Source organism: Diceros bicornis, chromosome 15 (genome assembly GCF_020826845.1).
Source record: "Diceros bicornis minor isolate mBicDic1 chromosome 15, mDicBic1.mat.cur, whole genome shotgun sequence".
NCBI lineage: Eukaryota > Metazoa > Chordata > Mammalia > Perissodactyla > Rhinocerotidae > Diceros > Diceros bicornis.
Window position 1 is genome coordinate 24,427,884 of NC_080754.1, and position 22,134 is coordinate 24,450,017.

A 22,134-nucleotide genomic window follows, 5' to 3' on the forward strand; every position below is an offset into this window, starting at 1 on the left:
GGTTTCCACGATCTGGCTCCTCCCTACCCCTCCATGCTCCCTTCCCAGCACCCCTGTAATTGAAATCTGCACTCTGCTCCAGACAGAGTGAACCAAAGGAAGCTTCCCAAGCTTCTGCCAGTTTTTTCTTGCCTTCCCACCCAAGCTTCTCAGCTAGGATCACCATCTTCACACACTGCTCCCAACCCTCCTTCAGGCCAACCTCTTCCCAGGAGGAGGGTCCTGGCTCTGGCTGCCAGCATCCCCTGCCCACCTGGGCCTTCTTTTAGAGCCCCTATCACTCTGTATTTCAATGGTCTGTTAACCTGTCTCCCTTCAGTGCGCGCAATGCGCCACCTCCCTGAAGACAGGAGCTCTGTCTTGTTCAGCTCCACAGCTGACAGCCTTATGCTGGGGAAACACTGGTGAACTAGTGAGGGATGGTGCTCTCTGTGGGTCAGCCTGGGCTCCCAAGGCATCAGCGAACATGGCCACTGAAGGCCATCTCATCTTTACTGAACTCTCAGGAAACAGTTACTGGTGTTAAAAACACAAACTAAAGGACGATTCTGTGAAAATATAGGATGACTAGCAGAAAGTGTGCTACAAAATGTTTAGATTCATGAGGGACCTTCCTACCTTTGTAACTACTTCTAGGGCTGAAGGTCAGGAGGAGTGGGCAGGGGATGGGCAGGGAACAATCTGAGTCCCCTCATTAGGTGGCACCTAGGAGCGTCCCCCAGGGATCCTCAGAGCAGCCTTTCTGCAGAGGGCAGGGGCAGCCCCAGAGCCGCTGGGCTCCAGCTGGGTGAGGAGGGCCTGTCCCCAGAAAGCACGCCTCCCCTCCCCTCAGTACCTTGGCCCAGAACATGGTATGACAAACATATTTTCTCCCCAAATCCCTGTGGATTTGCTGGAGTGTCCAGCCTAGCCAGGGCCAGAGCAAGTAAGCTGAGATGAGCTGTAAAATGCTCATTTTACTGGAGAAGCGACGCCCAGAGGTGAGAGGGGCCACTCTTTGACATGGAAGGGGAAGGAAGACGTCCTGATCCCGGGTGAGAGATGCTGGGACCTGGAACTGGGATGAGAGAGGGGGCTTCCGAGGCAGGTAGGGGCTGAGGCAGCCAGCGGGGTGCAAAGGTGAGGTGAGCTTGTCAAGAAAAGGTGGTCAGAGGACTTGGGGACACTGCTGGGCTTTATTCAAGAGGCTGGACCAGGAGCCCAGACAGGGCCAAACGAGTGCGTGGCGCGAGCCAGGCCTCCGACTGGACAGCATGAGTTGGGGAGCTGGCAGGACACAGCGGCCACAGCAGCAGGGCTAGAGGGAAGCGGGGACAGGCGGTGACTGGGGGAGGGCCTGAGAGACACTGCAGAGCTGTGCCCCCTTGCTCAGGCGTCTGGATGTCACCCACCCATGTCAGTGTAACTCCCCTAGGATGTATGCAGATGGAGTCAGAGACACCCTCACTCTGTGGTAAAACCACTGTCCATCCTGGTGTCCACAGCATGCACTCCGTGCTGGCCAGGGGAGTGCAGCTGACCACTGCTGTCCAGGCCTTTGTCTCCCCATCCCCACGCTCAAACGCAGACCTTCCCTGTCTACACCTGCCATTGGGCCTGACACAGCATGTGGCCCAGAGCAGGACCCACTAGTGTTTGTGGAGGGTTTGGAGAGACACTGAAATAGGAGAGAGAGGACCTGGATTGCAGTCACCTTCTCTCCAAGGGCCAGGACCTGGACGACTCCAGTGGGAGCTCCCTCCCCCTGCTGACCTTCCCACTGCCTCCCCTGGGCTCACACGGCCCCTCCGGGCCTCCCGTCTGGGAGCTATGCGGCTCCATTGTGTCTCGGAGTTCTCAGACCTCTATCTCGTTCACACGCAGGAGAGGACACAGCGGTCCTAAACCCCAAACAGGTCTCCTGCCCCGGGATGCCAGGCAAACAGGAAAGGAACCCTAACACAGCCCTCAGTCCCTGTCCTGCCCTTACCCAAGAGAAGCACAGAGGCAGGTCCCTCTGCCCCAGGGCTCACTGGGAGAAGCCCCCGAAGTCTGTGGCCTGCGTGAATGGCCTACCTCCCTGCGTGAATGGAGTCCTCTGAGGGTGAGGTTTAGGGTGAGACTGGACCACCTTCCTTTCTCTGACCCAACTAAACCCCAGAACTCGGTACAGAGGAAGTGCCTAGTGTGACACTGTGGGTGTCACAGGGGCTGACAGCTCGGTCCTTCTCCTGCCGCGAGGACCTTAATTCCAGGTGGGAACGCTGATGCTCCCAACACTCCAACCCATCAGCCCCGGGGAAGGGGTCGAAGGGCCCCTTCCTGATGCCCAGGGCCTGGGCTGCTTGGCTTGCTTGCAAAACCACAGGGGGGCATTGCAGAGGCGATGGGCAAGCGCAGGGGCAGAGCTCTTTCTCTAGGGTCTCTCCTAGAGCATTCCCACAGAGCTAGGAATGCTGGGCTCTCTCCAGGGGAAACATTCCTCTGCGGGCTGGGCCCCCACCCGGGAGGTGGGGCTGGGCAGCTGTCAGGAGCACAGCTGGTGGGGAGGCGGGCAGCTGGGCTGCAGCAGGTCTCGGGCCTCTGCTCCCTGCCAGCTGCGCGGGGCGGGATGGCCTCACTCACCTGCTGCTGGTTCTCCCGCTGCGAGTGGAGCCGCGCCTGGATGCACTCCCGGGTCTCCTGGAAGGCCTGTCTCTGGGAGACCTCGGCCGGGTAGTGGGTGCAGACGCCCACGATGTTGGTGCAGGAGAAAATGAGCACGTTGGAGACAAGCTGCGGGGGAGAGACGAGGACACTGAGCTCAGACCTGGAGCGGGCACCAGTCACTGGAGCCCCAGCCCTCACCCTTCTGGCCCCAAAGCTTGGAGCCTGCATCTCCCATCTGAGCAAACACACACCCAGCTGCCAGCAAACAAATGCCAAGGATGCCCACCCATGGCCGGCCGCTGGGAGTAGCCACATGTAATCGGTTGGGCTGTCCTCAAAGCCCAAACCTTCGCGGTACAGCCCTAGGGACACCGAGTCACTGAATAATCATACTGAACGTGTCCACAGTACCCAAGATTAAAAGGTTCAGTGCATTAGCGATGCTGTGACGAAGCTGTGTGTGTGTTGGGAGTGGCAGGGACACTGCAAGGAAGGTTCCACGGGGGCGGCGAGATTTTATTTTTTGGAAGTGTGACAGAGTCCAGCATAGGTCAAAAGGCCGCCCTTGCGCAGAGGAGGCTTAGTTTATTATTCCCCAGGGATCAGCTCCAATGAAGCAAGTACTTGCTGGCTACCCATGAGGTACCCAGCACTGTGCTAATCATCTGGTAATGAGAAGAAGATAAGGTTCCCGGCCAGTAGAGATCAGTATCCACAGTGAGACAGTGTCTCACGTCCTCTTCCTAGGCTTCCCTTCCTTCTCTGCACCAGCACCCCTGACAACCCCACCACACCAGCTGGTGAGCGTCTGCTATCGCCCCTGCTCCTTCCTGATGCCCTTCTCCGTGCTGACACAGATGTGTGTGTGGAAAAATACCACTGCCCTTCAGGTCGCAGAGACAAGGTTGGAATTCTTTTGAAAGGAATATTTACTGAAAAGCTAAAACACAACACAACACAACGCACAAAAGCAAGTTTACACAGCACATTTCAGATCCTGGCAAAGGTGCTGTTTAATCAAAATTTCTCTTGGCAGGTACAGCTCCGGGGGTATCTGGGTAAACTGGTCCCACCCTTGCCTCAGGCCACACAGGACGGAAGCACACTAAGATGCTCAGGCTTCCAGGCCTCAATCACTCCCTCTAAAAACTTAATTCTTAGTGTCAACTGCAGAAGGGAGCCTAGGTCAGCCCCTGCACCTTCCGCTGTGGCTCGTCCAGCCCTCAGGAGCCCTGCTTTGGTCCCCAGTCCACTTGTCCATTTGGGTCCCTAAGTGCCTTCTTCCTCTGGGACTTCCGGTGCCCAGCAGTGACCCGGCAGACAGCTGCCACACTCTTCTTCCAGGAGCCTCTTTGTCTCTGGATCCTAAAGTCCCATCCTTGACTCAGGTCTGCCTTCTACCTGAAGGCTTGCCTCACCCCAGCTCTGAGGTGGTCCCAGCCTCCCCCCAGGGTCCTCAGCCAGCCCAGGCCCGGAGGCCATGTGAGCTCCACGCTGGGTGTGGTGCCATCTTTCCCTGGAGACATCCTATTCCGTGTCTGCCCCCATCCATGAATAGAAAGAGACTTTCTCTTTCCCATCTCAAAGTCTTACTCTCTCCTCGGCTGCACAACAAATTCTGGTTTCCTGGCTGAAGGACACTGTGAGCTCCCCTCAGCACGTCCTGGATACCATCCAGATGCCTCCTGAATGTGCCTTCAGGGAAGGGGCAAACTCAGATTACCAGCTCCACCACCTCTGCCGACGATTTACAACTCCCACGACCCCATTCACCCCGGAATCCTACAGTTGTCACTTTTTGTAAATACATGGTAGAGAAAAACTCTACCTACTTATCACAAGGAAAGAAGACCTCGGCCCTACAGAAGCTTACAATCCAGTTGAGGAAATAAGGGTTCAAGACTGACAGAGAACCAGCAATAGGAAGCAGAAAGCAACTGACATCAAGCAAGAGGGAGAGGAGGGGAGCAAGAGGTGATGAGAGGAGATCTCTGGGCAGGCCCGGGCTGTGCTGAGCCTGGGGTTGGGGGCATCTTGGGTGAGGCTGGCAGGCACGGGAAAGGGCGTCCCTGGAGAGCGTATCCAGGAAGCTCAGGCTTGTGAGGTACTCAGGGTCCTTGAATCAATAACCCGGACTCTCTGTCCTGAGGGGCAGTCCACAGGGAGAAGATGGAGCCGGAAAGGCAGACTGGAGCCCGACTGAAGAGGCATCTGAGTGTCAAGCTGAGAAGGCCTGGAACAATCCTTACACAACAGGAGCCATGAAGGAGTGTTGAACCAATAGCACGATGAGCACACAGCTTCGGGAAGATTCTTCAGGGGTCAGAGAAGTGCAGGGAGTGGGAGATGGTCAGGAGGCTGCTGCAGAAGCCCAAAGTATGAGGGAACAAAGACCTACATGATGCTGGGGGCCGGGCAAGGAAGGGCAGACTCAGAAGGAAGAGCCCCCAAGACCAGGGAGGAGAAGGAAGAAATAGACTGTGGCCTGCAGTGTTAACCAATGCAGTGACTACGAAGAGAGACCCTGAGAACACGCCCCCGGGAAGTCACTGGGGACCACTGAGAGACAGACCTAAATGTAAGAGCTACAGCTAGAAAACACTAGAAGAAAACAAGAGTAAATCTTCATGACCTAGGATTAGGCAATGATTTCTTAGATATGACAGCAAAAGCACAAATGACAAAAGAAAAAAAATAGAAAAATTGCACTTCATCAAAATTTAAAACTTTTATGCTTCAAAGGGCACCGCCAAGAAAGTGAAAAGACAACCCACAGAATGAGAGAAAATGTCTACAAAATCATATATCACACCTTTATTTTTGACAAATATATAAAGGCAACCAAATGGAGAAAGGATAATCTTTTCAACAAATGGTGCCAGAACAATGGGATATCCACAGGATTAACTCAAACCTCACAAAATAAACAAAAATTTACTCAAAATGGTTCATAGGCTTAAATGCAAAACTTAAAACTATTAAACTTCCAGAAGAAAACATAGGACTTTGGGTTAGGCAAAGAGTTCTTATATCAACAACAGCAAAATCATGATCCATAAAAGAAAAGAAGTGATAAATTGACAAATTAGACTTCATCAAAATTAAGAACATTTGCCTTCAAAAGACACTATTAAGACAATGAAAAGACATGCCACAGAACAGGAGAAATTATTTGTAAATCGTATATCTGATAAAAAGACTTGTGCCCAGAATTCATAAAGAACCCTCAAAAGTTAACAATATGAAAACAAACAACCACTTCTTAAAAGAGCAAAAGATTTGAATAGATAATTCACCAAAGAAGATATAAGGATGACAAATAAGCACACAGAAAGATGCTCAAAATCATTAGCCATCAAGGAAATGCAAATTTTAAAAAACAATAAGATACATACTAAACACTATTAGAATGGCTAAAATTAAATTAAATTAAAAAACAGGGCCAGCCCCGTGGCTTAGCGGTTAAGTGCGTGCGCTCCGATGCTGGCAGCCCGGGGTTCAGATCCCGGGTGTGCACCCACGCACCGCTTCTCCGGCCATGCTGAGGCCGCGTCCCACAAACAGCAACTAGAAGGATGTGCAGCTATGACATACAACTATCTACTGGGGCTTTGGGGGGAAAAATAAATAAATAAATAAAATCTTTAAAAAAAAAAAATAAATAAAATAAAATAAAAAACAAAATGAAAGGAAAAAAGAACTGCCAATACTGGCACTGGTAAGAATGTGGAGCAACTGCATCTCTCCTGCCTTGCTAGTAGGAATGCAAAATGGTATAGCCACTTTGGAAAACAGTTTGGCAATTTCTCATAAAGTTAAACATACACTTGCCATATGACCAGCAACCTCACTCCTAGGTATTTGCCCAAATGAAATGCAAAGTTATGTTCACACAAAAATCTGTGCAGGAATGTTAATAGAATACTGCTCATCTATAAAACGGAACAATCTCGTGATAACACACAACACAGACGAGTTTCACATACATTATGCTGAGTGAGAAGCCACACTCAAAAGGCTACATACTATATGGTTCCATTTATATGGCATTCTGGAAGAGGCAAAACCATAGAGACTAAAAACACATCAGTGGTTGCCAGGGGAGTGGTTGATGAAAAGGGGTAGCAGGAGGAAATCTTTTGGGGTGATGGAACTGTTCCATATGTTGATTGTGTTGGTAGTTACACATCTATATGCCTTTGTCAAAGCCACAGAACTCTATGCCAGAAAGGGTGAATTCTTCTGTATGTAAATGATGCTTTAATAAAAAAGAACAGGAGAAAGATCCAGGAGGGACCAGGAGAGAGAATGTGAGGAGCGGGCTGGACAAAGAAGGGGCATTCTTTCCTCTCTCTGAGGCCAGAAAGAGGGGCCAGAGTCTATTCTGAGACATGACCCCCGAGTAATTATCAACTGGCTGCTGCAGCATCTCAGTGCTAATCCTCCTGGCCTCTCCTGCTGTAATCTGATCCCTCCTGCAGCCAGAAGGCCAACAGCAACAGACGGTGCAAATCCAGGTAAAATGATGCACTGTAACCCAATAGGGGTCCAAATGCTTTGCTAAGCTTAGTATGCCTCAGTTCCTCCCTCTCATTCACTAAACACAAAACGGGGTGAGCAGGAAGAGCGTGCTGTGGTGTGAGAGAGGGGTCTTGAGCAAGGCCCTTGGGAAGGATGATTTCAGCAAATTGGACCTGAGAGTGAAAAAGTAAGAGATCAATACGTCAAACACACAGAGACACATAAATACAGATACCACCCACGGAAAAAGCAGGAATCTGTGCCCCAGGTCTGAATAGATGCCAAGGCCCCTGTGCAGACACTAATGCTATGAATGGGGAGGAGGCATCAGTAAAATCAGATGGAATTCTGCTTACAGACTTCTAGGAAGGAGTCTGTAGCTTAAAAATGATCTCACACCTTGGACACAAGAGTCCAGATGCTGACCGGCTCTCTTCTCCACTAAAAACAGTGATCAATTATTGAGCCCCTTCATATGCCCCTACAGAGGCAGAGACAGTAAAAGTGCAAAGTCTGTCCTTACGTAAAAACTTGATTGGTAAATGACAACAACTATCATTCACAACAGCGGGTAAACAAGGCCTAACTAAGGGTTCATTGGTTTTCCCTGGGCCGACCTCACGAGACATATCCAACCACATGCAGTGTGTGTGTGTGTGTACCTACATTACACCAGCTGGAGTAACGGGGAGATCTGACGATACAGCAAACCTCAGTCCTGGGAGCAGCCTCAGCATCTGCTTTTAAAACAAGCCCTGCAGGGTCTGGGTCCAGGTGGTCCTAGGACCACACCAGGAGACACCCCTGCTAGAGGGGAATGTTTGGAATTCTAGTCTCTGCATGGAAACCCAGGGGAGATGCCTATGAATATTTACAACTCCTGCCGGCATTTCTAAAACCCCAGCACTTCAGAAACCCAATCTCTCGCTGCCTGCAGGCTGCAGGTTTGATTTGGCCAGGAGTGAAGTTACAGTGCTCGGTTTGCTCAGCATCTCCTGGCGAAGGCTGAAAGATGTCCCAGCGCTGGCCTTAGGCTCTGCAACCATTACTGCCTCTCCTCTCTGAGTTTTCAGGGGGCCCCATTGCCCGCTGCAATAGGCTCACTACTCACTAAGCCTGGGAAAGGCACAGGGCAAAGAGGATTGAGGACGAATGGGTTTGGAATAGAACGAAATGAGTTGGGGAAGACGCCCTGGCAATTGGCTATTTTGCATGGCTTCTGCTCTGGACAAGTCAGCTTGCCCCTTGCGGTGTGCCTCACAGGGTATGTCTGGTGGTGGTGGCGTCTGGGGAGAGGGGGATCAGAACTTCCCAGGGAGCCAGATTTGGTGATGGGGTGGGGGGCAAGATGTTCAGTTAAATATGAATTTCAGATAAACAACGCATACATTTTTTTTTAAATATAAGTATGTCCCATGCTATATTTGGGACACACTTATACTAAAAAATTATATGTTGTTTATCTGAAATTCAAATTTAACTGGGTGATCATATTTTACCTGGCAACCCTACCAGGGAGCCTTTTCAAATCTGCCTCCCCCAGCTCCGACGACCGGCTTCCCTTTGGCCCAGCCCCAGCACACGCAGGGTGAGCCAGCTCCCACTCCACCCTGCTCCCTCTTCCAGACTCTCTGCCACTCTCAGTGGCTCCTGCACAGACAGATCACAGTGCTTTCTCTTCACATCAGAGTCTGAAATCACCTCAGTTAAGTGCAAGCCAAAGCTGAGATCTGATTTTCCAAATCCACCCACCTGGCCCCAAAGGGCCAGACCACCTCAGGGCTCCTGGGGGCTGAGGACCAGCTCCCCACTACTCTGGGTATTAGGAAGGGACAGGAGGTTGTCTCCTGGAGGTTGTCTCCTGCAGGTGTGACCAGGGACCCCAGCCCTAAAGACAGGCACAACCCCATCCTGTTCTAGTCCTTCTTCTGTTTACACAAAACTAGCAACAAAATGAGTCCCAAATGCCAGGGGCTGACAGGCCTGACAACAGTCCTTCCATTTGTCCTACACGGTGGTGGTGGGAAGCTGGAGGGACATCAGTGGAATCCCATTATGATACAAAATAAACTAAATCAAGGCAGGATAATCTTAAATTATATACTCAGAAGGTATATCAGCACGATTCCTTGAATACTGTACATGCTCAAGTAGGTGCTAAATGGCTTTTTAAAAAATATCACATATTTTTAACTTTTTTTTTTATCATAGCGACACTTTAAAATTTTTCCTTTACAATGAATAAAAATTGCTTGTGCTTTTTTGGTGACCAAAGCCGCATTATCTCTGCTTGGGGGCTTTTGTGACGAGGTCCTCTTTCATGGAGGGTGGCTGATCTATCTCTATGGCTCTGGAAAAACAGGACCAGGATCTCTGCTCCCTTCATTCCTACTAGGGTCTGGCCCAGACGGCACCCCCCTCCTCTCCCCATTCTAGCTAGGATCTAGCTGGTCGGGGCTTACCAATCTCTCCTGCTCCGGAATCCTCTATGCACACTATCCTCTATGTCAGAGATCCTCATATCCCTTTATATCATGATGCTTCTCTGCTCCAAAGCCTGCCATGACTCCCTACGATCACTAAGATAAAGCCCAAACTTCTGCCTGATGTAAAGACTCTACAAGGCTCATCATAGGCCACACTGCCCTTCTCATGGTCTGCCCCAACCATCCAGGCTGTTAACTGCCTCTAGAAAACACCAATCTACAATATGATTCTGAAAGTATGATGTTTATTTAATATAATTTTACTGTTACTAAAATCAATGCATGAAATATTAACAAATCAATAATTAGTATTGGCTTAATAAATTTTTAGGAAAGACAAAATAGACTAAAATGTGAAAACAAGTATCTAGCAATGATTGGGTACAGCAATTTACAGTCTTCAAAACACTTTCACATAGAATATTTCGTTGCATCCTTATAAGATAAGCAAGTTGGGTGGTATCACCCCCTTTTCCTGATGAGGAAACTGAGGCTCAAGGTAGGAGCCCTGTCCGTGGTTACGCAGCAAGGCAGCGGCAGAACTAAGTCACAGAATCTCATTACGAGTTCAGAGCTTGCCCTACTCAACTGTACTAAGCTGTTACTTATCCCAACTTAATTTAGGTCCACTTTTGTTTTATTCTATTTAATAAAGAAACACTCAACTTTCTTTCACCCTTCTCCTAGGTGCCCCAGGCCTTCTTCATAGATTCTAGTCACATAAAATGCTGCTGATTAGAGACCTACTTCCAGCCACTGCCTCCAAACGTGCTCACTCCAAGGAAACTCGTCACTGGCAGTGGGAAAGGCCCATCACCCATCTAGTGAGGCCAAGCCACACTCTACTATAGCTTCCCTTATTATTTTTCATTGAGATAAACAGTCATGCATCACTTAATTTAACGACTGGGATACATTTTGAGAAATGCGTCGTTAGGTGATTTCGTCATTGTGCGAACGTCAGAGTATACTTACACAAACCTAGATAGTACAGCCTACTACACATCTAGGCTATATGGTACTAATCTCATGGGACCACCATCATATATGCAGTCCATCATTGAACAAAATGTAATTATGTGGCTCATGACTGTAATTCACATACCATAAAATTCACCCTTTTAAAGTGTACAATTTAGTAGTTTTTAGTGTATTCTCAAGGTTGTGCAACCTTCATCACTATCTAATTCCAGGACATTTTTCAACATCCCCCCAAAAAACCCCACACTCATTAATCACTACTTATTCTCACCTCCACCCCCACCCCCAGCTCTGTCAACCACTAATTTACTTTCTGTCTGGATGAATTCGCCTGTTCTGGACACTTCATATAAATGGAATCAGATAGTAGGTAGCCTTCTGTGTCTAGCTATTTTCACTTAGCATAATACTTTCAAGCTTCACCTCTGTTGTAGCACATATCAGTATTTCATTCCTTTTTATGGCCAAATAATACTCCATAGTACGGATATACCACATTTTGTTTATCCATTTGGGCTGTGTCTACTTTTTGGCTATTCTGAATAATTTTGCTATGAGCATTCATGGACAAGTGCTTGCACAGACGTATGTTTCCAATTCTCCTGGGTATATACCTAGGAGTGAAATTGCTAGATGTTATAGACTGAATGTTTGGGACACCTTTCCCCCCAAATTCATATGTTAAAATCCTAACCCCCAACCTGATGGTATTAGGAGGTGGGGCTTTAGGGAGGTGATTAGGTCATGAGGGTGGAGCCTTCATGAATGGGATTAGTGCTCTTATAAAAGAGATCTCAGAGAGCTCTCTAACTCTCCTTCCCCCTGTGAGGACGCAGTGAGAAGATGGCCATCTGTGAACCAGGAAGTGGGCCCTCACATGACACAGAATCTGCTGGTGCCTTGAACTTGGACTTCCCAGCCTCCAGAACTGTGAGAAATAAATGTTTGTTGTTTAGATGACAAGCCTATGGTACTTGGTTATAGCAGCCTGAACAGACTAAGACACTGAGTCACATGGTAACTCTATGTTAAACATTTTGAGGAACTGCCCAGCTGTTTTCCAAAGTGGCTGCACCATTTTATATTCCAACCAGCAATGTATGAAGGTTCTGATTCTCCACATCCTGCCCAACACTTGTTTTTGTCTGTCTTTTTTATTATAGCCATCCTAGTGGGAGTGAGGTGGTATCTCATTGTGGTTTTGATTTCCTTAAATTTTAAAGCAAATAATAACAATTACAAGTGAGATAATTTATTCTGTAACTTAAACAGCTGTGCCTTTAGAGAGAAATGGCCACACTGTACACCTTATTTTTGTCATTTTGGGTTACTTACTCCTAGGAAGACCCCAGACCTTGTATATGCATCCAGAAGAAGAACAACAGCGTTCACATAATAATAGTGACTTGAACAGGATATCCTCTTAATTCATTCAACAAACATTGAGCACCCAGTGCAGAGCACTGTGGCGGGGGGCTGGCCATCTGGCCCCTGCCCTCCAGGACACCAAGTCTGGTGGTGGAGTCAGGCATATGCACAGAAGCAGCTCAGCGGACACAAACTCTAGTCTTTGCTGTCTTTAACCCCAAGTTAGTTCCACAAACACTCAGTTTGCGAAAAAATATGGCAGAGGAGATAATACTCTTAATATATGAAATGTTTTATAAATTAACAAGAAAAAATAGAATTTAACAGAAAAATGGGTAATGTGGATGACCATGCTATTCAAAGAAATAAAACTACAAATGACTTATAAACACGTGATATGATAAAATGTGAAACCTCACTGGTAAGCAAAGAAATACACATGAAAACAATATTTTGCCTATTAAACTAGCAAAGCGTTTTTTCATGGTAATAACGGCAAGAATGCAACAGAGCAGGCATCCTCCTACACCATCAGTGGGGATGTGAACTGGTACAACCCTTCTGGAAAGCATATGGCAACATGTATAAGGAGACAAAAATGTTCATACTCTTACTGACCCAGTCGGTCAGCCCCCTCCCAGGACTCTGCTGCAGAAACTCAGTAGCTCGCACAGGGCTTTATATCCAAGATGATTAAAAAATTAAAAAATGAGGAACAGCTGAATGCTGAACAACTGGAGGACAGTTACATAAATTATGGTGCTTCAATACTCTGGAATATGTCAAGGCCTTTAAAATGTTTTATTTGAAGAAGATTTAACATCATGGGGAAATTTTCAAAATACAATGTCAAGTGGGAGAAAAAGAGAACACAGAATTGCATATCCGGCACAATCCCAATCTAAAAATATATACGTGTTAATAGGTGTAGAATGTCTCTAGGTGGTGGGATTATAAGTATTTTTAATTTTTTTCTTTAGACCATTGAATACTTCCGAACTTTTCTATCATATGTATTACTCTTAAAAGAGAAAAATAAATTTACATTAAAAAAGGGAAAAAATACATGCTTTTACTCTGAGCACGGCAGGCTAAAGGAACTTCTCATCTAACAGAAGAGATAAGACGAGAATTCAAATGCCTACAAAACCAGGAGGACCAAGTCGAATGGGAAAAGAGATTCAAAGCAGAAAAAGAAGTCATGTCTGGGCAGTGGGGACTAGGAAGGCTTCACAAAGAACTGTCTGGAGACGGAAAGTGCAACGTGAGGAGGATGCGGGCAGCCAGCATTAGAGAGGAGGTGCATCCAGGTGGCAGAAACGACATGATAAAGGCGTAGAGGGAGAAGAGTGCAAAGCTGAAGGGAACACCATGAAGTCAGTCCTGACTGGAACTCTCAAGCAAGGCGAACTGGCCAGAGACCAGGCGAGGTTCATGGCTGGATCATGAAGGATACCCACGTCAGGGTAAGGAGCTGGCACATAACCCAGAGGCATTAAAAACTCTTAGAGACTGCATTTCCAAAAATAAAAACTATATTAATTTTTCAATTTATAAAATTTGCATTCATTAGAGAAAATTTCAAAATCATAGGAAAAAAAAATCACTTTACCACCCAAGACAACCAGCGTTAACTGGCTTATTCCTTTCTTTTTTTTTTTTTATCTACTCATGGTTTTTTGTTTTTGCTTTCATGAAGCTGTGATCTTACTGTTTATATAATTTGGTATCCTGTTTTTTTCACTTAATGTTATAACGTGAGTACGTTCCTCTGTTATTACAACTTCTAGTGCTGCAGGCTTTCAACAGGGAAATGTGATCAGAGCTGCACTTTGGGAAGATTAATTTGACAGCTGGAAGGAGGCAGCAAAGAGGAAGGTGCTAGGGGAAGAGAGACCAATAAGAGAGCTGGGGAGATGGCACGGACGAGAAGGACCAGGGCCTGAGAGAGGCAAGGGGCCGTGCAAAGGGAAAGGAGAGCGGTGTTTGGACGTCCCAAGCAAGGCATCTGAGAGGAGCAGGGAAGGGAAGTCTCCAGGGGCAGGGAAGGACTCTGGTCCCTAATCCATATGAGGAAGTCCAGGGAGGGACTTGTGGCTGTGAGCACTTGAAATGTGGCTAGCCTGAATTGAGATGTGCTATAAGCATAAAATACATACCAATTTTTTATATTAATTACATGTTGAAATGATATTCTGGATATATTAGGTAAAATAAAATATAATGTTAAAATTAATTTCATCCATGGGTTTTTTTGTAGGGGGAGGGGATACTGGAAAAGTTAAAATTATGTCTCCCTCATTATATTTCTGTTGGACAGCATGGCTACAGAACAGAGGGGAGGCAAAGCAAGAGGGACCTGGAGCATGGTGGACAAGGGACAGACCACAGGTTGATCTGCACAATATCAAACTGGTGTTTTGGAAAACGTGACAATTGGTGAATTGACCTAGAGCCCCACCATTGGGCCAGAGACAGACTGGCCTCCCTCCCTGCCCTTTAGGGGGTTATTTTCCAAAGGTTCAGACTCATTCATCTGCTAGGCTCAGAGCAGACTTTAATGGCGCACCTCATGGCAGCCACTCCCTCTGGCTTTGGGGAGCATGAAATGTGGAGGAGAAAAGGGACAGAGGTGTCTGGAGGCTGAGGCTCAATCATAAGACCCCAAAATGGGGAGAGGGATGGGGGCTCAGGTAGAGACTGAGGTATTAGACTGTCTGGATAGTCTATCAACTTTTCTAGCATGTCATGAAACTTGGGGGCTTTGGGAAAGTGTATGAATTTAAAACCATGGGGAGAAGGGGCAGCCCAAGAACAACGAATGAATGTCTGCCGGCAGCAGAGTGTAGAGAAAGGACTGGGGACTTAGGAAGCTAAGTTCTCATTGTGGATTTGCCAAAAAAAATTTAGCACTGTGGCTCTAGGCAAGTCACCTTTCCTCTGTGGACCTCAGCTTCCTCATCCACAAAACCAGAGAGGCAATGGGTGGTGGCCAAGGTCTCTACCACCTGGGACAGTCCACGGAATGGCCACCGCCTGGGTCTCCGGCTGCTCAGGCAGGACAAGCGGTGCTAAGCATACCACTCTGAATGGAGACGCCATGTACAGGATTTTCTAAGAAATTCCTGATTTCAAATATTCTGTCCCCAGTTCTCCGGAAATACAGTGGAACGCTCAACATTGCACCTGCAGCTTTAAGACCTGGTCACACCTGGAAGTCATACAAAAGTCTCCCAGCTGATCCACACCGGATCTGTGGGGAATCCCAGAGGAAGCCAGAGTCCTTCAGAATCTATGCCAGGCAACGGCCGCCCCTGACCCACCCCGAAGGTGTGGGAATCACACATCCAAAGCAGTGTGGAAACACCGATACACTCCCACACAAACTAAGGACACGAGTTGAGGCAGAGGGGACAGGGGTGATGGATAGGCTGGCTTGGTGGGAGTACCTTGGAAAGGCTTTCTACAGAAGCTGAATGGTGGCTTTGCCCACCATAAACCACTTCCCATGCAATTCTCTGACCTCTGGTATAAGGAAGAGTTTGCTTTGTGGCCTGGCAAGAAGTTTTGTGGGCTAGAAGTTTATTTATAATCTGAGTGCAAATGAAGTTTCTCTCCTCCAAAAGTCTCATCTTGGAGAACAATTATCCAGCCCTCCCCTCCCCAAGTTGCCCCACCCTCAGCTTCCTCCTCCCTCCAGGAAAGTCAGACAAGCTTTCATTGTTCTAGGTGAGCAATGGTGACAGCAGAGGATGATGCTGGGCTGTGTAGGTGGAGGGAAGGGGCTGACAAATGCTGGAATCAGATTCAGGGGGGAGGGAAGAGAGCACCCTCCCAAACGTGGAGTTCTGGTTTCCACCCTGCACAGGTGAAGTGTGGCTTTCCTCGTGCCTTCCCCACCCGCCAACTTTCACCCACCCACCTCTCCTCCCTCCAGTCCTCACCTCCAGGGCTAATTTTAGGTCTGCTGAGTCTGGAAGGAAAAAAGAGACGCTAAAGAGAAAGTAAAATTGCCACCAAGCTGCTTACCTAACCTCACCTTGAGTGCAGAATACATACGGGGCTGTGTCTGTCTGTGCGGCAGGCCTGGGCACCCTGCGATGACCTAGGACAGAGGGGCACCCTGGGGCTGCTGCAGCTCTGTCAGCTGCCTCAGTGGGGATTCGGGGGCCCCAGAGGTTACCCCAGAGGTTGCCTGCAAAGAGATGCAGGGAGATACAATGGAAGGAGCACTATGTTGGGAGTCAGGGGACCCGGGTACTAGCCTTGTGACTTTGGCCAAGTCACATAGCCTACTGGAATCTCAATGCCCTCATCTCTAAAATGGAGCTAGGGACATCTGCTAACAAAACACTGATGCAAACACATGACAGGTATAAAGCAATATAGGCTGGGCTGGCGATGCCATGAGTGGCTTGGAGGGGTGGGAACCAGATGAAAGCCCCAGAGGGGTTGACCACGCCTCCTTCTGCTCACTATTGTATCCTCATCCTCCAGGATGGACGCTGACTCATAGCAGGCACCAATAAATGCTTATTAAGTGAATATATGGATGAAAAGGAAGTTAAGGGCTGAAGGGCACTTTCAAGCCCTCGAATATTCCAGCTCACATCAGAAAACGATCCAGACCCCAAACCAACTTTGCCTCTGACACTGAGCATCAAGCACAAGGCAGGAGAGGGGGTTTCAGGACCCCCATCCAGGGGAATGCCAAGGCCTATGTCAGAATTAAATGAAACACAGATGCGACCAAGAAAGATGGACAAAAGAATGTAGTACTGACTGCCATGGTCACTGAAGGCTTGGAGATGGTTTCTATCAGAGAGATGAGCCATGAGACAAGGCTACGTGTCCCTCTGAGTGGGGTGCACAGCTCTGTGGGGCTGGGAACTGGGAGACCTGAGTGTAGTCTTGGTGAGTCCCTTATGGGCTGGCTGACCTTTAGCATGTCACTGGGAAATCCCTGGAGGCCAAGCCTGTGAGGAGAAATGAGATAATGTGGACATGAGGCTCGTGGAAAGGCTGTGTGAACAGTAAAGAACCTGGATTACTGAAGGGCCAGCCCTTCTCCTCACAGGTTGGGCCACCTCAGCAAGTCCTCTAGGTCTTATGAGGTTTCTTCTTGTGTAAAACAGGAGAATGTGACCCCATGGCTCTCAGATTCTTCCCAAGGGCCCTGAATCCTGGGACTCTGGGAGCCTTCTCTGTGATGTGACTCAGACTCTCAGAGAGAAAACCAAGAGCTGGCCCCGGTCTCCACTCACCCCCGGCTGTCCTGCTAACAGGGGTGGGAAGAGTGACCAGGGCTGGCATCAACGCCAAGGGCCCAAATTGTGGGGCATGAGGAGTTAGAGTTAAGTCTTCTTCCCTGGAGCCAATGGAGACGTGACCTTGGTGCTGAGGCGTGAGCCTTAAACTCAACCATACTGATGCAAGTCTGTAGAGAGCACCCAGTGGGGAGAGTGTGGCAAATGTCCACTTGCAGACTGACCCTCCCTGCACACCCCTACCCCCTAGAAACATACTCTCAGCTTGAGGTCCATCTGGTGGGCTGTAGATTATCACACCACCAGCTCTCGCCACATCTCTTTAGAGTAGTAGATAACTGAGATTAACCCTTTTATTTTAAAATTATTTTTTTTTAAAGGCTGTGGCAGAGACTGTCAGTTGTCCACCTAAATTTATTCTCTCCTTCTTCCAAAACAATACACAGTCACCGGGCACATGGCTGCTCTGCTAGTATTTCTCAGCCAACCTCGCAGCTAGGTGCGGTCATGTGACTATGCTCAGCACAAAAGGGGTGTGAATGGAAGTGATGGTGCAACTTCCATGTCATTTCCCTTTCCATCATCAGACAAGCCCCTTGCCCTACCTGGACCAGCACTTTTTTCACTTTCTTCTGGGCTGGAACATGGATAGACCCCAAACCCAGCTTTGCCTACACAGATGAGGATAATGTCCTGTGTGTGGTGGAACAACATCATGGAACTGGATCAGGTCACTTCAGGACTATTACCTGAGAGAGAAATAAACTCTCATCTAAAGCCATTGTATCCTGCTGTCTCTTTGTTACACAGTGTAGCCTTTACCCTAACTAACATACCTACAAACAGCAGAGTTTCTGGATCTGAGCATCCAATGGCAGCTGATCCCATCCTTCCTCCTCCTCTCCCATCACTTGCTCCAGTGCAGGAGGCAGAAACCACAATCTGCAGTGCTCACAGATGAGGGAAGGCAGGATGGGGTTGGAGGTGTGAAAAGGGGAAGCCCACTTCAAACACAGTTGAAGGTTTCCAAGGCAGTGGTCCTGACAAGAGCTGGGCCTGAGCCCATAAAGCAGACCAGAGACAAAGCAGACAGAGTGGCTGGATCCTCAAGGGCGGAAGGAAGTTTAGTGGCTGCACTCCACAAGCTGGGAAATGGAGGCCCAGAGGAAAGAAGGAGCCGGCTCTGCGTTATCTCAAGGAGCTGAAGCCTGGTGTGGGGAAAGAACCTGGGATCTGGTGTCAGAAGACCTGGGTTCAGGTCCCAGCCCAGTTACTCATTAGATGAGTGGTGTCCACTGAGTAACCTCACCTTAGTAAACAAGCCTTGGATTCTTCTCCTATAAAATAGGGATGATACTACCTACTTCTCAAGGACTGTTGATAAACTACATAAGGCAATAACATAAAACGTCAGAAAAGCAATTATTCTTCCACCACCTATCTGGCTTTAGACATAGTGAAAGCAAGAAACGGAACCCCAACCAATCTATCCCAGTCCCCAAGGGGAGGGGGGAGGAGAAGAACACGGATCAGTATTTGTCAGGTGTCTTCAAGAACCAGGAACGGTGCTGGGTGCTTTCCCAGAGCATCTCCCAGGAAAGTGACAGATGACCAGATCTGCAAGGGGTCTCATCTGGAGCCTCGGGGCATTGCACACAGGCAGCCAGCTTGTCTCACCCAGGCTTGGAGACCAGGCAGGGGGTGGGGCAAGGCTGCTGCTCCCGCGCCCTTGTGGGTGGCGCCCCAGAGGCTCTCCCTATGAGGGGCAGAGGCTCCAAAGATGGAGACCAGCCCTGCTGGAGAAGGGGGCTCCTCTTCTCTGTCCAGTGGCCTCTGCAGACTCTTGCCTGGGGATGACAGGCCTTCACTGGAGAGTCCACACACCCTTTACCTAAAAGCAGGGAAGTAGGAGGTGTCCAGGAGGCTCTGCCTTGGGAGTGAAAGCAAAGACGGAAGCTTCTCAGAGCTCTCAGCAAGCTGCCAGGCCCAGGCCAGCTCAGGCATTTGAACTCAGTTTCCTGTCTGATGGTCCCTCAGCATTTCCATACAATCAATGCAGGAAAGCAAACGGGGCCTCAGTGCCTTGCCTCAGGAGGGGCCAGGCCTTAGGCTGCTCCTCAGCAGGATTTGGGGGAGAGGGAGGGATTTTCGAGAGGGTGGGAGAGCAGGGTCCTTGAGGTCTGAGGTCTGTAGGGAGACGAGAAGGAGGGCTGGGGGCCCCCTGCCCAGCAGCTCCCCCCTCGTCCTTGGGCCCTTTTTCCTCCTTCTTGTCTACAATCCAAGTTCCTTGCTTCCTTCAAAAAATTATGTGAGGCCGGCCCGGTGGCTTGGCAGTTAAGTGCGCGCGCTCCGCTGCTGGCGGCCCGGGTTCGGATCCCAGGCGCGCACTGACGCACCACTTCTCCGGCCATGCTGACGCCGCGTCCCACATACAGCAACTAGAAGGATGTGCAGCTATGACATACAACTATCTACTAGGGCTTTGGGGGAAAAATAAATAAATAAATAAAATTATTAAAAAAGAAAAATTATGTGAATTGGTGGAGGAAAGTGAACTCAAACTCAGCCCTCACCTGGCCTGGAGGCTGCCCCTGACGGCCCTGCCACCACACTCTTGAAGAGCTCATCACCAGACCCTTTGCCTCTCAACCTGCCTGGTCAGTGTCCCTCTGCCTCAAGACATGTCAGGAGCCTCTGTCTTCTCCTGAAAGGTGAGCTCCCATGCTGACCCAGTGCCTTCTCTCTTGCCTCAGTTTACCCCCATGTTCCCTGCTAGAACATCAGCCCCTCTTAGTCCCAGCTGCTCACACCCACCCCAGCCCCAGCCCCGCAGAGGCAAGTCCTCCTCACCTCTCCCCAAAGACTCAGGAGCAGCATGCTCCGCTCTGACCCCCAGAACACAGGCAGAGAGAAAGGGCATTTCCCAGGAACGCCGTAGGATATGGGAAAGCCTCACGATGCCCTGTGGGGCAGGATATCACTCCTGCATGGCACCCCATCCGGAGAGTGCCCAGGTGAGAGGAGCCAGGGGAGTCCTTTCTCCTCCCCATCTGGAGGAAGCAGAGTCCCTCCCAGGGTGCAGAGTCCTCCCAAAGGCAGACTGGAGTGGAACTCAAGCCAGCTACACCAGATGCTCTCCATTCCCTGGCCACGTGCATGTGCCTGGGATGACAGCATGAGAATGTGAGAGAAGAGGAACACAGCAGTCTCCTCCCACCAAAACCACGGAGTGCCCTGCCCACACCACCAGCGAGGGCAGGAAAGCCGGACCGGGCTCGCGGCTGGCAACAGAACCATTCCTGACAACCCGCTGTGGACTGTGGTCTGCACCAAGGGAGCTGTGTGGAAAGGAAGCCTGGACTGGACCCTCTGTAGTTCCCTATCTGAAGCAAACATCACTCCCCTGATAAATCAGCTGTGCAAGTCTGAGTGTCTGTCAACTACGCTGTCTCAGAGAGGGCCACAGCTCCAGCAGAAAGCAGAGCCTGGCAAAGCCACCTTGGACCCCGGGGCAACCTGAACCCTGACAAGCAGAGGAGAGGGCAGAGTTGCTGGGAAGGTGGGCACCGCAACACTCGGTGCTGGTTCTCTCCTGGTCAGTTAAGGTCCTCATCCGCTCTGGGAATCATCCACAGCCAACTACTCCCCAACATCAGCCAGGTGGCTCTCTGGGCACAGGGACCATGTCTCACGGAGCCTCAGCACCCTGCACAGTGCCCAGACACGGCAGGTACCTGATAAACGTTTGGTGAGTAGGACAAAGGGCAAATACATCAAGAAGTGACTGGCTCGTCCGACCCACGGCCATTTCCAAGCAGCTGATATGTACACAAGGAACACAGACTGATCTGACCTCAGCATGAGCCCACAATAATTAAGAGAGGAAGTCTGCTACAAATCATCCAGTGCATTCCAAACCATCCAGTGCATTTAGAAATCCTCTGCTGTTTGGTATTTTCCATGCCACTGGCTTCCTTGCTTAATGCAGCTAACTGGATTGACACCCAGAGGGATGGAGAACTCTCTTGGAGCCTACCAGTCTCAGCCGGGCTGCTCCAGGAGCCAGATCAGGACTGGGAGCATGAGGGCTGGGGGAAGGACTAATTCTCCCCACTCCAGCCCCATGGTCTCAGAGCAGTGACACTCCCCCTGCCCTAAAGGTCCCTGGGGAGTTGGGGCGGGAGTCCTCGTGAGCACGTCAAGAGCTAGCACAAGCCACCTAAACTCAATTGCCCTTGTCAAAACAAAGCCGCCACCGGCACTCACAGGGCTTCCATCACTGACACTTGCTGAGCTGTGGAATTTGGCCAAGAGGCCAGAAGCCCCCCAGGTAGCAGAGGATCAGGCTTGCAGGAGCACAGGCCCTGGGCTGCAGGCCAATCCCATTTCTACGGCACGGTCACTCGGGAACCTCAGGACACATCTCTGGATCTTTTGGTTCCTACAAAATCAGGATAAGACTTCCCCATATTTGATGGAGAAGTTTCTACTGATCATTATGGTCAACTCCCAACTCTCCATATTAAGGGAGTCAAATCAGTATGTGGCTGGCCCCGTGAAACAGGCTAGAGACATTCAAGACATGGCCCCTGGCTTCAAGGCACTCACAGTTAAGGCAGAAAACACACGAGAAACTACACAAATAGGCAATGAAGAGTGAGATGACTGCGTTCAGACTGCAAATGCATCCGTGGGCCAGGTGTGGGTGGGAGGCTGAATAGAGTTTGGATGGGGAGTGGAAATTTCCAAATGAAAGTGACAGCCCTTGAAAAATCATGGCATGGCTGGGTTGGTGAGGAGGCCACCCAGCATGTTCAGAGAGTGACAGGTGATAATGCTGCATATTCAAGCAGCCTAGATGGTGAACCACTGTCTACCAGGAT

General features: G+C 49.4%; 1 protein-coding gene across 2 annotated transcripts in view; it reads right to left on the minus strand.

The window, feature by feature from the left end:
- ADCY5 (adenylate cyclase 5) overlaps window positions 1–22,134 on the minus strand; it is a 151,984-nt gene that overhangs the window by 65,312 nt on the left and 64,538 nt on the right. For both annotated transcript variants that reach the window (XM_058555932.1, XM_058555931.1), the window contains exon 2: window positions 2,605–2,754. In XM_058555932.1, coding sequence (XP_058411915.1) covers window positions 2,605–2,754 — 150 coding nt within the window. The remainder of the gene's footprint in view (window positions 1–2,604; window positions 2,755–22,134) is intronic.